General features: G+C 42.9%; 1 protein-coding gene across 15 annotated transcripts in view; it reads left to right on the forward strand.

Moving 5' to 3' along the window:
- ZNF532 (zinc finger protein 532) overlaps positions 1–8,949 on the forward strand; it is a 52,383-nt gene extending 43,434 nt beyond the window's left edge. For all 15 annotated transcript variants that reach the window (XM_030003338.2, XM_030003349.2, XM_030003347.2 and 12 more), the window contains 3 exons: positions 2,878–2,990; positions 4,635–4,782; positions 6,630–8,949. In XM_030003338.2, coding sequence (XP_029859198.1) covers positions 2,878–2,990; positions 4,635–4,782; positions 6,630–7,124 — 756 coding nt within the window. In that variant the 3' untranslated portion in view covers positions 7,125–8,949. The remainder of the gene's footprint in view (positions 1–2,877; positions 2,991–4,634; positions 4,783–6,629) is intronic.
- Positions 8,950–14,949: the final 6,000 nt, after the last annotated feature.

A 14,949-nucleotide genomic window follows, 5' to 3' on the forward strand; every position in this document is an offset into this window, starting at 1 on the left:
CAACCCCTGGCTTGAAACTGGATCATGTATGTCTGCAGTCAGCCAGGTAGGCATATGCTGAGCTTCCTAGGACTTGTGTGGAGGTGTGTTTCTATGAAAGGACAGATGTTTTCTAAGCAGGAGTTGCTATACCAATTCCGACTTGCTGTGCATCTAATTGAACATCCTCTTTCTTTCTGTAAAGACAAGATGCTGTACAACAGGTCCTGCTGCACCTGATTACAGAACTAATTTTTTTAGTTCTTTTGGGTTTGGCTGCCATTGCAGAAACTGATGCATCCAAAATCCTATTTGGGTCTCTATGTGGAATCTTCCCAAAAAATTTAGAACGAGTGTGGTGTCATGGAAGGTTACCCCAGGCAGCGCCCCTGGTGCTCTGAGAGGGACTGGGTCCTGCTGAGCACAGTCCTGCTGCTTTTCTGACTAAGTGCTTGATGCATCTCCACTGTGCGGTGGCCTCAGCAAAGATAGATGGGCCGCCTTGGTTGAGCTTTTGTACATGTTTGTACAGCATGGTGCAGGGCTGTTTCAAGATAGAAGTCCTAATGTGACTTCACATTTTATTTTATAAATTCTTCCCAGAGCATTGCAGTCATAAGCATACTCCAAAACCATACTGCAAAATGTATTGATTAATGCATTAGCTTTAATGAGTATGCACTGTGTGTACACACTGTCAGGTTTTTACCTTTAACAATTTAAGAGTGAAATATGTTGGTTTCCTTTTATTTTAATTGGCCTTTAAACATGAAAAGGAAGTCTACATTGAACAGCACTGTGCCTCTAACAGCTTTATGTTGGCTAGCCCCAATAAAATTACCATACCATGTTTCCTAATGGGCTGCTTCATATTTGCATGAAAAACCTTTCAGAACTGCTTTTCTTTCCTTCCGTCACATTCCATGTGATTTTGGTCTTGATAGCAAAAGGTCTCTCCTCTCATTGTAACACCTCTTACTCCTTTAGCCATTCCAGACATCACTTTTTCCCATGTACAAACTTTCCACCGCTCACTCCAAACTTTGCAGTAAATGATAATTTTCAGTAATGACATTACCTCTACAGATCTCCACTGGCTTGTCTGTAGCTGTTCCTGAACAATGTAGCCATTAGGGAGAATATGAACATCAACATAAAGTTCAGCACTTAGAGCACAAATATAAGATGGATGTTTTTCAGTTCCTTAAGCATTTATGTATGACTTGAGCCCATTAGTATTTAGGATTGAGAATTCTTTTTTTAATTATTATTAATTAATATTAGGCACCAGAGAATGACTCATCATATTAAAATGTCCATGTGGATTATTGTGCATTTGCATTGTTTAGGAATTTGTGACTTCCTCAGAGGGTAAGAATAAGTGAGCCAAACCTGTTACATTCTTACATGAAGAAAACCTTTGCTATTGAGTGTTTTGGAACATAGGGACAGATCTTGGGTGGATTCTCCAGAAGAGTCAAGAAGAGTCCAAGTTCAAGCATTGATCCAAGTGTTTCAACCAGTGGCCTTAGTTGGAATACTAGAAGAAAATATGATTTTTTTTTCCAGTTTCCCTATAAGTGCAGGAAAGAGAATGTTATTGACGCTGTGAAGGAAAACTATGATCACTGCTAGAGCAGGAAAAAGCAATCCAAAGAACATGATTTTCTTTCTAGATACTTGGCTGATGGTATGAGACTGTCTGTTGCTTCACTTTTACCTGACTAGCAGGCATGAGCCCTCCCTCAGACTGGAACACTTGAAATCTGGGTCCATGCGATCCAGATTTCTTTTGGGACGTTCCAATAAAATCCATTTCTTCTTCAGACCCAGGACACCTTGATTCTGGCAGGAATCGTTATACTGAATGTTAAGCGTGGGATCCTGCCCCTGGCTGGATTGTTGAAAAAGTAAACTGAAATAGTAGTCTGGGAAGGTTTTCAATTAGATTTGTTTGATCAGTGTTTGGATTTAATTTCCAAGATGTTGTTTTGATTACCTTGTTACTGCCAATACAGCAAAAATTACAGATACAAACAATCTAGTAACCTGTGAAAGGAAGCAGGAAATCTGATAGGTGACGTTTCCATTTCCTTACTGCAGCTACTCTGGTTGATAAGACATGCCGTTTGAATTGAGTGCTAGGACTGATGGAATTTAAGGGACAGGACCGTGTCATTCATTCTTGGGGCTTGTATAGTCTGCACTTTTGGAGATGTTATTTCATCAGATACTAGAGCTCCTGTGGCCATGTTCAGCTAGAATGACATAAATGGAGACGACTCCATCCTTTTCAGCTTCCTTCCTTTTCTTTCTCCTTCCTCTTAACAAACTGTAATATAAACCCCACAGAATTCCCCAAAGAGGTGTCCCTCAAGTTGGCATCAGACCATACCTCTTATTTCTTCATGATTTTCTGAGCCCTGTTAGTGTGTCAGTGTCCGTGACATTTTGCTTTGGTCCTTATTATGTGCTCTTCACTCCTCCTTGTACGTGACATAAGCTCTCAGTCAGCAACTGCAGATGTAGTTTGGTGATGGGAAGGGAAATGTTACTTTATAGTGAAAGCAAATCTCTCACCGTACTGCCTTTGCTGATCCAGAAATAATCCACTGATCTTCCTTGCTTCTTTGGTGGAAGAAATCCACTTCATCCACAGTCTGTGACACCGGTTTACAACTGGTGATAGATGTGTGCGTAACTCATGCTGGCCACACTGCTTTGAAAGAGGTCCAGGTCCTCTGACTTCTGCAGTGTTGCTGTAGGAGTGGTGTGTACTTGAAGATACAGTTCCAGACACTGGTAAGTGAAGTTTCTTTCCTATTATCAAAAGGTTCGACACATGGACTCCTTTTACTGAGCTTTTTTAATTAATGTATTTTTCTTCTTTTTATAAAGCAAATGAAGAAACATCCGTGTCGACAATGTGACAAATCTTTCAGTTCATCCCATAGTTTATGTCGTCATAATCGTATCAAGCACAAAGGCATTAGGAAGGTTTATACATGCTCGTAAGTTCTACTTTTATTTATTTAGAAACAGAGTATGAACCAACAAAAAACTTTGTTAGTTGAATGTCTTCTCTTGATTGTATAAAAGGCAGTGTCCCATTCATTCAAGTGAACCAGGTATTTAGATGCCCTAGGTTGGCCTGTCTATGTATCCGACATGCATAAGACATAGCAAGCTACTGAGAATGCATGTATATAAAGTCTGCTGTCTTTCAGAGGCTTTGGCAAGCAAATCTGAAACTTTACTGAGCTGAGAGTTTGCATGGCTGGTAGTTTTACAGTGGTGAACTTGGTTTTCAATAGTCTCTCAAATATACAGCCCACTCTTCTAATCTACAAAAGCCAGTATTTGTAGTATTTTTCTCATACATAAAACAGTGCGTAATGTCTAAAATCCTTAGTGATGTTTAAGTGGCTGGAGAGATGATACATAATTTAATAGAAAAATCCATGTCAGTCAGATAAGATATATAATACAAACTTTCTGTTGTATCTCTTCATTCATAATTTTGTATGTATTTGCATGTTGTGGGACCGAGTTTGAAGTTCTGAAAAGGAAGGTGCAAGCAGCGGCCGTTCTCTGTGGCTGAGATCTTACCAGTCCCTTCTCTGCCATAGTATGATCTCTGCTTTGTTATGGAAAGCACAAAGCACAGTGGTGTGGAAACTTCAGACTGCTGTGCATAGCATAGCTTTCCGACAAAGTGCTTTATAACCTCCTGTCTCTGCACTGTGGTTGCCTGACACAACCTGCATGAGCTGGCTAGCCTAGACAGTATTTCTCTTGGTATATTACGAGTAGCAAGTGTCTGTGTTTTGCATGCCCTTTGAGCAGAAAGTTTATTGTGGTTCTCAGTTTTCATTTCAGAATGCCTACAGTACTGGGTTTTTTTCTTTTTTTTTATAAAGTTAAAAGCAACAGCATTTAAAAAGTTAAAACCTTAGGAGAGAGACTCAGAAAGAGTAATACAGTGTAACTTCTCCCCTGCAGTTCTTGTTTGGCCATCCCTCTTCCAGACACCTGTACAGTATATTACAACATTGGAGCTCAGGAGAAATACACTTCCGAAAACCACATGAGAGGTTTAGCTGGTTCTGTGTGGGATTGTGAAAGACAAGTGCTCCTTATTTTGAGGTTGGAAAGGGAGCTGAGAAGGAATTACTAGTTCCAAGCAGATCAGTATTTGGATTTGAATGCAGAATTAAGTGTCATTTGAAGCTAGCATTCATCCTACATGGAAGGTGATTGCTTTCCCTATGAAATTTAAATTAAGGAGAACTTGGGAAAGTGTCTAATAGAATGTATAGTTTGGTGATGTTAGCAGAGATCCAAGAAGGAAACTCAGATGCTCTCAGGTTTTATTCTGACTCACACTTTATACCATTTTGGATGCTATCTTCAGAGAACTTGTCATTTGCTCTGAATATAAATTGCTCAAACGTTTCTAGTGTTATTTTGTCATTATGCTAATTTTCTTATAATACTTCCCTGTGCAATTGATTGGAAAAACATTGTCGCTATCTTCAATAGATTGTACTCTAGTCTGGATTTATTTACTAGGCCTATTTATATTCTTCAGTATACTACGACTTTTGTTAAGCATGACAGTTGAATCTGCGCATGTCTGCTTTGTGTTTATGTAGGCACTGCCCAGATTCAAGACGTACTTTTACCAAGCGGTTGATGTTGGAAAAACATATTCAGTTGATGCATGGCATTAAAGACCCTGATGTGAAAGAAATGACTGAATCAACCAATATGGAAGAAAGGGAGGTAAAAGAAGACACAAAGGTAATCACTTAGAATATGCATTCAGTCACTGAGAGTGAATTTTTTGTGGGTATACATTCAGGATCTTTAAATAGATGCAGATATTTTGATCCCATAAAAGTCTGATCTTGTGTGCAGTAGAGCCCAAAAAATGTCTCAAAGGTTCCTGCAACAAATTCTGTCATGCTTGAACTAGAACATGTTTTTGGAAAGACTTCTGTTTGGTTTTATCACTGAATGATGGAGAATATGACTTAACCCTTAGTGGTTTGCTTTAAGAGCACCTTTCAAATTCTCTGCAACCAAGTCCTCTCATAGCTGTAGAAAAGCTACAGCTTATGTAGAAGCAATGTGACCTTCCAAATACCTAGCCTTGAGCTTATCTGATACAAATTTTAGAGTGAAACTGCTTTCAATCTGATGATTGAAATACAGCAGTATCTCCTGCTGGATTTAGCGTTGGTGTGGCCTCACCTCGAATACTGTGTGCAGTGCTGGGCCCCACAATTTTAAAAAGGATGTGAAGGTCCTTGAATGTGTCCAGGGAAGGGCAACAAAGCTGGTGACAAGACTGGAAGGCATGTCCTGTGAGGAGTGGCTGAGCACTCTGGGTTTGTCTAGCTTGGAGAGAAGGGAGGCTGAGCAGCGACCTCATTGCTCTCTGCAGCTTCCCAAGGAGGGGACATGGAGAGGGAGGTGTTGAGCTCTTCTCCCTGGGATCCAGGGACAGGACGCCTGGGAATGGCTCAAAGCTGTGTCAGGGGAGGTTCAGGCTGGACATTAGGAAGCATTTATTTACCAAGAGGGTGGTCAAACCCTGGAACAGGCTTCCTAGAGAGGTGGTCGATGCCCCAAGCCTGTCAGTGTTTATGAAGCATTTGGACAATGCCCTTAGCAACATGCTTTAACTTTTGGTCAGCCCTGAAGGGGTCAGGCAGTTGGACTAGGTGATCGTTGTAAGTCCCTTCCAACTGAAATATTCTATTCTATTCTTCTGTTGATGATGAGTGTTATGCAGAAAGTGCAAGTAAGATGACAGCACTGTCCAAAGACTTGTTACATGCAGAGATTAACATTCTTTAAGTGTTTTGGACTGTATATGATAAAGAATTTCACCTGTGATGGCATGTCCAAAGCTGACAGTAGAGACACAAACATACCCGGTTTTTAAACTGTACTATAGTCCTTTACATGACTCTCTTTCAACCCATCATATTGTCATCTTATTTAAGTGTTGAAAATATGGCAGCTATATACATTGTCTTCATAAACATCATGGAGCATATCTGAGCTACATAGGATGCAGAGGATTCTTGAGGAATATTCATGTCAGAAGACTAACACGGAGAATATAAAAAATTATCAGTCTAATTAGTTTTAAAAATTGTGCATGTTGATTCACCCTTTGGCAATACCTTAGTTTGGTTACTAACAATCAGGAGATATCTGTCAACTCAAATTTCAGGCATGAAATAATATTAAGTAATTAAAATGGAGTTCCAGAAGGTACTGCTGAAAAGTTCCTAGACTGATACTCTACAGTCTGTACACGATTGAAGTCTCATTGGTGTGTGTACTTGGATGCAGTTACGCTGGCAAAAATTTATTCAAGTTTATACAGTGGATTAGATACTGTAGCTCTATCAGAGCTGACAAAACAAATTTTCTGTGTGATTTATAAGAAAGAAAACCCCTAGTTTTCCAACATGTACAACATTTATTTGCTTGTATTACTTCAAATATTGTATTTATCAAAGTTGTACCGGAATCTACCAAGGGAAAGTTTTTGAAGTTTTCAAGTCACAAACAGTTATGAAAAGAACTGCATACTTATGCTTACATGATATACCATTTATGGCTTTTTCTAGGTTCCTAGTCCAAAGCGTAAATTGGAAGAACCTGTACTGGAATTCAGGCCTCCACGAGGTGCAATCACTCAGCCATTGAAGAAGCTAAAGATAAATGTTTTTAAAGTTCACAAGTGTGCTGTTTGTGGCTTTACAACAGAAAATCTTCTCCAGTTTCATGAACATATTCCTCAGCATAAATCTGATGGCTCTTCATACCAATGCAGGGAATGCGGACTGTGCTACACATCTCACGTGTCCCTCTCCAGACATCTCTTCATTGTACATAAGCTGAAGGAGCCTCAGCCAGTATCAAAACAAAATGGGTCTGGGGAGGATAATCAGCAAGAAAATAAACCCAATCACGAAGATGAATCATCTGACAGTACAGCATCAGACAGAAGATGCAAAGTGTGTGCAAAGACTTTTGAAACTGAAGCGGCCTTAAACACTCACATGAGAACACATGGCATGGCCTTCATTAAGTCAAAAAGAATGAGTTCAGCTGAAAAGTGATCAGATTATTTGGGACGCAGAAATCTCTCTCCACATTGGAATACTAATGACATTTTTGCTACAGAAAGTTCAAGGTATAATAGTGTTAACAGTACTGTTCAGGCTGTTGCAATATATTCTGCATAAAAGTGTCCCCTTCACCTCATTGTCTATACCCTCAAAACCATTGAAGCAGTATTTGAGTTGAAAAGAGTTTGTATATATTTAAACTAATAACTTTTATACTCTTTGTTATGTGTTTGTATCGGTATCTAGTGGAAAATTTGGTTTTTTCTGTTTTGTTTCTGTTTTTTTTCTAGTAAGTTTCTTTAAAACAGAGTTCTGAATGCTGGGGCAGTTCCTTAGGTTCTTTTAAACTGTTTCTTATTTGAATGCTTCTGAAAGAAAGTTTAGCTAATGGAAGTGCATCAGAAGGCAGTGCTTGGAGGGGAGTGGGGAGGGGAAGCAAGCTAAGGGGAGATTTTAAATTCTAAGAACTTGTGCTTCTAAATGTCTAAGGAAGCTTTTAAACTTTCTCTTAAAAATATATATATTAAAAAAAAAAAAAAGAAAAAAAAGTACCACTGCATATGAAAAATGCAGTGCTGGTTTTAGGTGGCGACACCAGAACAGGTGCAGACCCCCTAGAATGATAAAGTACTTTTGAAAAGTATAATTGCACAACTCTGTATCATGAAGTAATTTTTTAGGCCATCAGGTGCTTGTGATCAAAGCTCAAATTGTTACAAAAGGGCTGGGCTGCTCTGGATTTAACAAATAAGATGTAATTAGAGGAATAGGTTTATAATGATGATGTTTTTTGTCATGTAATTTATTAAACATTATATAGAAGCGAGTACACAGCATTATGTATTTTCCTTTATTTCTGGTTATTGAAAGAAAATAGTTAACCCTTGCTACAGGGGTTGGTATTTCCCAGCTCTGTATGCTAATGCCAAATGTTCTGGTGCTCAGTGTCACATACAACCACAACTGTCAAGAAGCTAACACACCAGCCTATGTAAGTATAATTGGGGCTTTCAGCTTTAGCACAGACCATATGAAGCTAGTTCAGCCATTTCAAACATGTATCTAATATCACTAGTTACGCTTTCACAAAGTACAAAAAGGTACCATACTGTCCCTTTCATATATAGTTCTCTGTGAGAGTTATATTTTTGGTTTGTTTTTGCATTTTATACCTTGTATGTATCCCTAAAAAAAATTTTTGTACTTTTTTTTAAAACAAATTGTGTATATATAGATAGCTGCATGATATAAAGTAGTAATTGTTTGGTTCCTTAAAAGTCTTGCTGCTGTCAGATGTTACTATACACTATGTCCATTACAACTGTATTAAACACATTTCATATGTAAATAAATGTGGAGCAATTTGCCCCTAAAGATTTGTGAGATTCTGTTATTTATCATTAAATTTTAACAGTTTGAAAAATTGAAGTGTTTGAAAAAATACGGATCCTTCTCAGCCACCTCTGTAAAACTTCTTAATCACTCTGGACAATGTGTATCGGATACATTAGTTCTGCGCTCTCTCTTCATCCTCATTCTTAATTTGTTTCATTGGTAAATGCTTGTTATCCCATTTATATTACTCACATATTGAGTGGTTATGAGGTACTTCTCCATCCTAAAACATACAGCTGGCGTCGCAGGATCTTAGTGTGTAATGTACACTGGCCATCACTGCCCTTTCCATTAAGTGTATACCTCTTGAACACTTGTTTGTTGATGTGCACTGTCAACTGTACAACAAATGAGTTATCACTATGCAGAATGGTGTTTTGTATACAGTGAACAGATAATAAAAGTTAAATTTTCACAGCCATTATTAATACTTTTGTTTATTTTCCATTTTCACCGTCTTGTACCTGCAAGGGATGCTGCAAACCAGTAACTTACGTCATTGTTGGTGCTGCCAAGAGGCAAAACACCAGAAGTTACTGACAAGTCATCTGAAAGCAGCTGGGCATGATGTGAAATCGCTCTGTGGTCACATACCGCTTCCCAGGTCAGACGTGGGCAGTGCAAGCTCCCACACTGCCTTTGCCCCCATGACTCCGCGGGAGTTCATTTTGCCACAGCCACTGAGTGGAGCTCAGCTACTGAGTAGTATTCAGTTTTAATCGGAAGATCGATTTAACTCTCCTTCTAGTAATCTCTTCAAAGATTTAAGAGAGAGTGGGTCTTCAATTGCCCTATAATCTGTAGATGCATTTCTGTGTTGGAGTTTATACATACTTGGGTATGGCAGGAAAGTGTAACTTTTCCTCCAGGTAAATGGTTCCTTTTCATAGGCAGAAATTCACTCAAATAGGTGAAGGGGGAAGGAGCTCTTCTGAGGACCATTGCTTTTTCCAAATACCAGACCGGGGGGGGGGGGGCGATTTAGTGGGACAATTAATACCATAATGTTTCTTACATAGTATTTCTTGCCTAGTTCTCCAGCTCCTCCAGACATTGGGGCTTTTCCTTCTGTATCTTCCAAGTGATTCAAGGTTCCTAGATATTAGTAATGAAAAATGCCTGTTGGGTACCTCCTCCTCTTTCCAGGGGGAGATCTCCAGTGTCCAAGTGTTACTCCAGGAGCGATGCTTCTGCTGGTTCCCTTTTGAGATTCTTCTGCTTGGAAGTTGGTCTCGTCCAACCAGAGATTTCCTGGTAATGACCAACCTGTTTGTTTATTGTTATTTTACTTGATCTTGGGCAAAGAAAGTTTCACGTTTTATTTGGCTGATCCTTTCAGAAACAATGGCTCCTTCGCTGCTCAAACACCCTTGGTGCAAGTTTGTTGTTGCCCTAAGTGCGCTGGTCTCCTCTCCCTGCCCACCCAGCTCTGATGGCACACGTGTGCTTATCAGATAGAAAAGCAAAAGCAGGTAGTGGCCCCAAAAACAACACAGGCATGTTGGAAGTCTAGTGCCTTATTAATGAACTAATTTTTTACTGACTTGGAGGGTGGCTAGTCACCCGTCCTCTCTGTATCCAGCAGCTGGTTCAGTGAAGGTTTCACTTTGCTGGAGGAGAGGCTGAGCAGAGTCTCACTGCTGAGCAGGGGGTAATACCACCACCCTTGCCGCAGGGCATGTGTTTCAAGCAGAAGGGATTTTAAGAGACAACATGGTGCAATATAGCCAGCAAGGATGGCACAGAGAAGCGAAAGTGTAAGAGACATTTTCTGTGTGTTTGCATACCAAAGAACCCACAGCAAGCAGCTGGGCACAGCTACAGCACATGGGAACCCACGGAGAGCTGCTGGAGAGCGACGGTAAAGGTAACAAAAAGAAATTAATCTGTGGCCTCTCCTCCTTTTCCATCCCGGCTGTTTGGTTGTGCAGGCTGGAAAGGGAGCAGCTATAACCTTGAAAACACAGACTGGCTTCCAAGGCTTCTGCTGGGGCACAGCCTAAGCAATGACATTTGCAGCTGCTGTTCAAATTAAAGCAACTTCAGCTCAGTGTATGTTTGCTGTGAGTTCAGGGTGTTCCCCTCGAGGGCAGGACGCAAGCCCTAAATTATGAATTCTCTGGAGAAGCTCCCAAAAAGTGGGAATGGGAGGAAGGACAGGAGCGATAGGAAGGCAGATCTCCTTCACAGCATGCAGCAAGACCTCCATCAAGGGCAGCTTGTTATACCTGGTCCTCTGCAACAAGCAAACCCGAACCACCGGCCCCGGCTGCAGCCAGGCTCTGGCACGGAACCCAGACAGGCCTAAGCAGACAGAGCAAACAGAGTGGGGAGACCCAGGGAGGCCAACACCGATGCGGTGGCCACCCGCTGTTGGCAGCCTCCCAATTCCAAGGCACTGAGCCTCCTCTGCCATTGCAAATACCCAGGCATCCTGGCAGAGAGGGCACCCTCCAGCCTCCACCGTGTATGTGGAGCTACAAGTCTGCCAGGTCTTCCTCACAAGAAGATGATTTCCTGAAGACCAGATCATGAACAGCACATTGTAAAGCAATGTGATACACCAGTGAAAAGGCAAAAATCTCAGTGTGCCTGCCTAGCAGAATTATTTCCTCTTGTAAACTATAAAAATATTTAAACTACTTTTATGTGAGATCTGACATTTGAATTGTTTGCTTTTAATTAATGTTGTGACACTGACAGGCAGTTGCAATGATGGCATTAATACTCCTTTTTTCTACACCTTCTTTCCTCTGAGGATTTAACAATAATGGATTAAACCTCCTAAAACCTCTCAGTGAGATAGGAAGGGATCATTTAGCCTCCACTGTTTTGGAGCCACTCTTTTGGTTGAACACACAGGTACTAACATTGCACATCAACTCTAGCAAGCGGATTAGAACAGAAATACTAATTCAGACTTCAGGAAGCATTTAGGCAAGCAGAAGAAAGCATTAGTGTCAGGTCTGGAGTTAAGGTGTGGCTGCTTCAATCTATTCACCCTGTATAAAGGCAGGGATTTCTGACCTCGGTGGAGACAGTGCCTGATAGGTGTGGGTGTGTGTGTGTATATATATCTCCTCCTGTTTTGTGGCTTCCCATTGCAGCCCTTCTGCTCTTCAGCAAGGTAGGCAGCTCACTGCAACCTCTTCCCAAGTATCCAGCTACAGAGAAACTGCCTGACCAGGACTGCAACCACCCATTTGGGAACGTAGTGACTATTCGACTGGAACTGCGCTCCTCAGTTCCACAGCTGGACCCGGCAGGAGGGCAATAGCCCACGCCTGCCCTGGCCCAGAGGCAGCCATCAGCGCAGCCCCTGCATGACAAGGCTCGGACCCACCTGCCAGCACAGCCTAAATAAAACTAATTTTTCACCTGCTAATATTGGTTAACCCTGGCAGTGCTACATGGTCAAACATGTTCCCCCCTCAGACTCCTTAGCCAACCGAAGTGTGCCTTAGTGTTTAAAAACAAAGCTTTCCACAGTGGGTGAGCTCTCCTCAGCTGTTGCATTTCACAGTGTACAGATATTTTGCTGACAGGTCTGTAAGGGCTGGCCGTGGTGCAGCGGGTGCCAGGTGCTGTGCTGGGGTGGGTGCACGGTTCACCCCAGAGCAGCGGGGCACGTGGGCAGTGCCTGGCAGCCACGCCACCTGGCTCTGGTTGTCCTTAGGGCTGTGCATACGTGGGGTCTTTGGGAAGCGGCAGGGAAACAAGTCAGTGAGGCTGTAGTACGTGTGGGAAAAAAAAAAAACAAAACCACAAACCACACGGGAAGGTTTTGAACGCATCTTCATGGGGACACACAGTCACTTATCAGTGGGGAAGTAACAGCAAATGACAGCATGGGAGTTTACAATAGCCCAGCGAGGCAGCATGGAGCTGGCCCTTCGCTTTGTGCACAGGGCCACACTGAGCCACTCCAAAACGTTCAATTTGCCAGCAACACAAATGCCCTTGAGAAAGGCTGTGAGAACGGTGGGAAGGAACAATGAGCACGGGGAAGTGGGACACCGGGTCAGCCAGAGCTGCCTCGTTCCGTGCAATCAACCCCAAAGGAAGCGACACGCTCTGCTTTGGGAAAAGCAAGCCGGCGCAGCAGGCCCTGGGGCTTGGCGGAGAGGCGAGCCCGGCGCACCCGTCCTGCTGAGCCCAACCGAGGGACCCGAGGGGACCTGCACGTGGCAGGCGCAGCCAGCTGGCGCCCGGACGAGCGCCCAGGCCCCGCAGCGTGCCCTGTGCCGGTGCGAGCCCTGGCCGCCAGCGGGACTCTGCGCCGCGCGGCGCCGCGGACGTGCTGGCGTGGGGACGGTGCCCAGAGGTGATGACGTGTGGGCAGCAATGGGGAAGGCTGCAGCTCAGGGGTCAGAGAAGGGGCTGAAGCACAGCTGCGGTGGGTGGTGCAGAGGACTCATCAGGATGTGACAAGGGGAACCATGCCCCGCAAGGAGCAGAACTTTCAAAAGTAATAAAAGCTGTATTGTTTAACTCTGTCACACGGTTAAATCGTGAAACTCGGTGCCACAGAAAATTACGAAAGTTGAGGTTTCACCAAGGGTAAGAAATGTATTTATGGGAAATTCAAACATTTTGGAAGGATTCCTCCATCTCTTATTTTGATAGAGCAATACCTGTGCAAGAAACCAGATTAACCTCATGTCTGCCCTGCAGGGTTTCTTTCTTTGTTCACATTGCAAGCACCTGGAATAACGCAATCTTGAGAGAGATCGGGTCTGGGAGCAGTTACCACGTGGGGGGAAACTAGTCTACTAATTTAATGCAACTAGCCTAAGGTCAGAGGCCTTTGACTTCCATGCAGGTGGAAACCTACTTTTCATAACAGTGTCATAAAGTGTAATTTAGCTACAGGGTCTCAAATGAGTTTTGGTTGGGCTGTTGGCACTGCTTTGTCATTCAACTGAAACAGGACTTGATTTAGTCATAAGAATACAAGAATAAGAGAGCAAACGGCTTCAGTGACAAGGCGGGGCTGTATGCATACATCTTGGAAGTGGTGATACTTCTATTCGGTGGAGGGTAGTCTTCAATTAATCCCCAGACGTGTCTGGGTTGAAGGCTGTACTGTTCACAGTCTGAAAAAGGGAGTCACAAGTCACAAGGTTGCCGATGACGCTAAGCTATGCAGGGTAGGAAAAATGAAAAATTATTGCAAAGCACTGCAAAAGGTCATTGCAGTACTGAAAAAGGTGGAAAAATGGCAGAGGAGAGTCAACGTAGAAAAATGCGACACAATTCAGAAGTGAAAAAAACGAGACTGAGTTTACATACCAAATGACAGACCCTGAACTAGCCCTTGCTAATCAGGAAAGAAGGCTTGGAGTGGCAATTGCGAGTGCTATGAAGTTGTCAGCCTGGCACACAGTGGTGATTAAAAAAGCAAATAGATTCGTAAGACAGGAATACAAAACCAAATAGAAAACATAGTTATACTACTAAATAAATCCATTAACACCTGCATAGGGAATACCTTATGCAGCTTGAATTCCCCACCCGCACCTCAAAAGACAGAGCAAACCTGGGATAGGCACAGGGAAGGACAGATACTGGAAGGACTTCTGCACAGGGGCTGTCAAAATGGGGTATGGCTCACCAGCCTGAGTAAGGGATGGCCCAAGCAGATGTGCCAGAGGTTACTAAAGCCGTGGTGACGATGAACAGGGAATGACTGCTCCCTGCATGAGAAATGGGAGCATCCAAATGAGATGGAGTGTTCAGAAGTGCTTCTTCATCAAACATGTAGTTAAGATGGGGAACTCTCTGCAACAGGATGTTACAGATCCTAAAAGCTTACGTGAATCAAAAAGTAATTAGACAAATTCATGGAAGAAGGACCCACTCAGGGCTCTTTAAAGACAAAAACAGCTTCTCTGGCTTGGGAAGTCCCTGTTCTTAAAGCCTCTTCCAGGCAGCCGGTGGTTTTGGCTTAGTCAGAGGCAGGGCTTGAGCTCAACAAACCTTTGGTCTGATCTGGGCAGGATGGCTTTAGATTCTTTCTTATCCAAGCTGCAGCTTTTTCTTGCAAGCTGAGATCTGCAAGTCATCTTCCCATTGTGACATCCTCTGCAGCCCCTATGGCCCTGGCCCAACAGCCGTGCCTGCCCCTGCGTTCCTGGGCTGTCTGTCCTCTCTCCACCTCATAGCCATGCTTGTGGTGCAACGCCAGACCCTCACCAGTCCCATTTGTGCCTCTCCCATGCACTATGGGTTCTCAGCCTGGCATCCACAGTTTCGGTCTAGCATGCCACAGGGGTGTCTGCAGCCCCAATCCTTCATGCCCCCCCCCCTCCAAGATAACAGTACACATGGGGGCTATGCACCTTGCTGTACCTCTAAACTCAGCTAGAAATATGTCTAATTAAATGAATGCATATGTGTTGTCCAGTGCATGGCCCCTTTA

The sequence above is a fragment of the Aquila chrysaetos genome, chromosome Z (genome assembly GCF_900496995.4).
Source record: "Aquila chrysaetos chrysaetos chromosome Z, bAquChr1.4, whole genome shotgun sequence".
NCBI classification, from domain to species: domain Eukaryota; kingdom Metazoa; phylum Chordata; class Aves; order Accipitriformes; family Accipitridae; genus Aquila; species Aquila chrysaetos.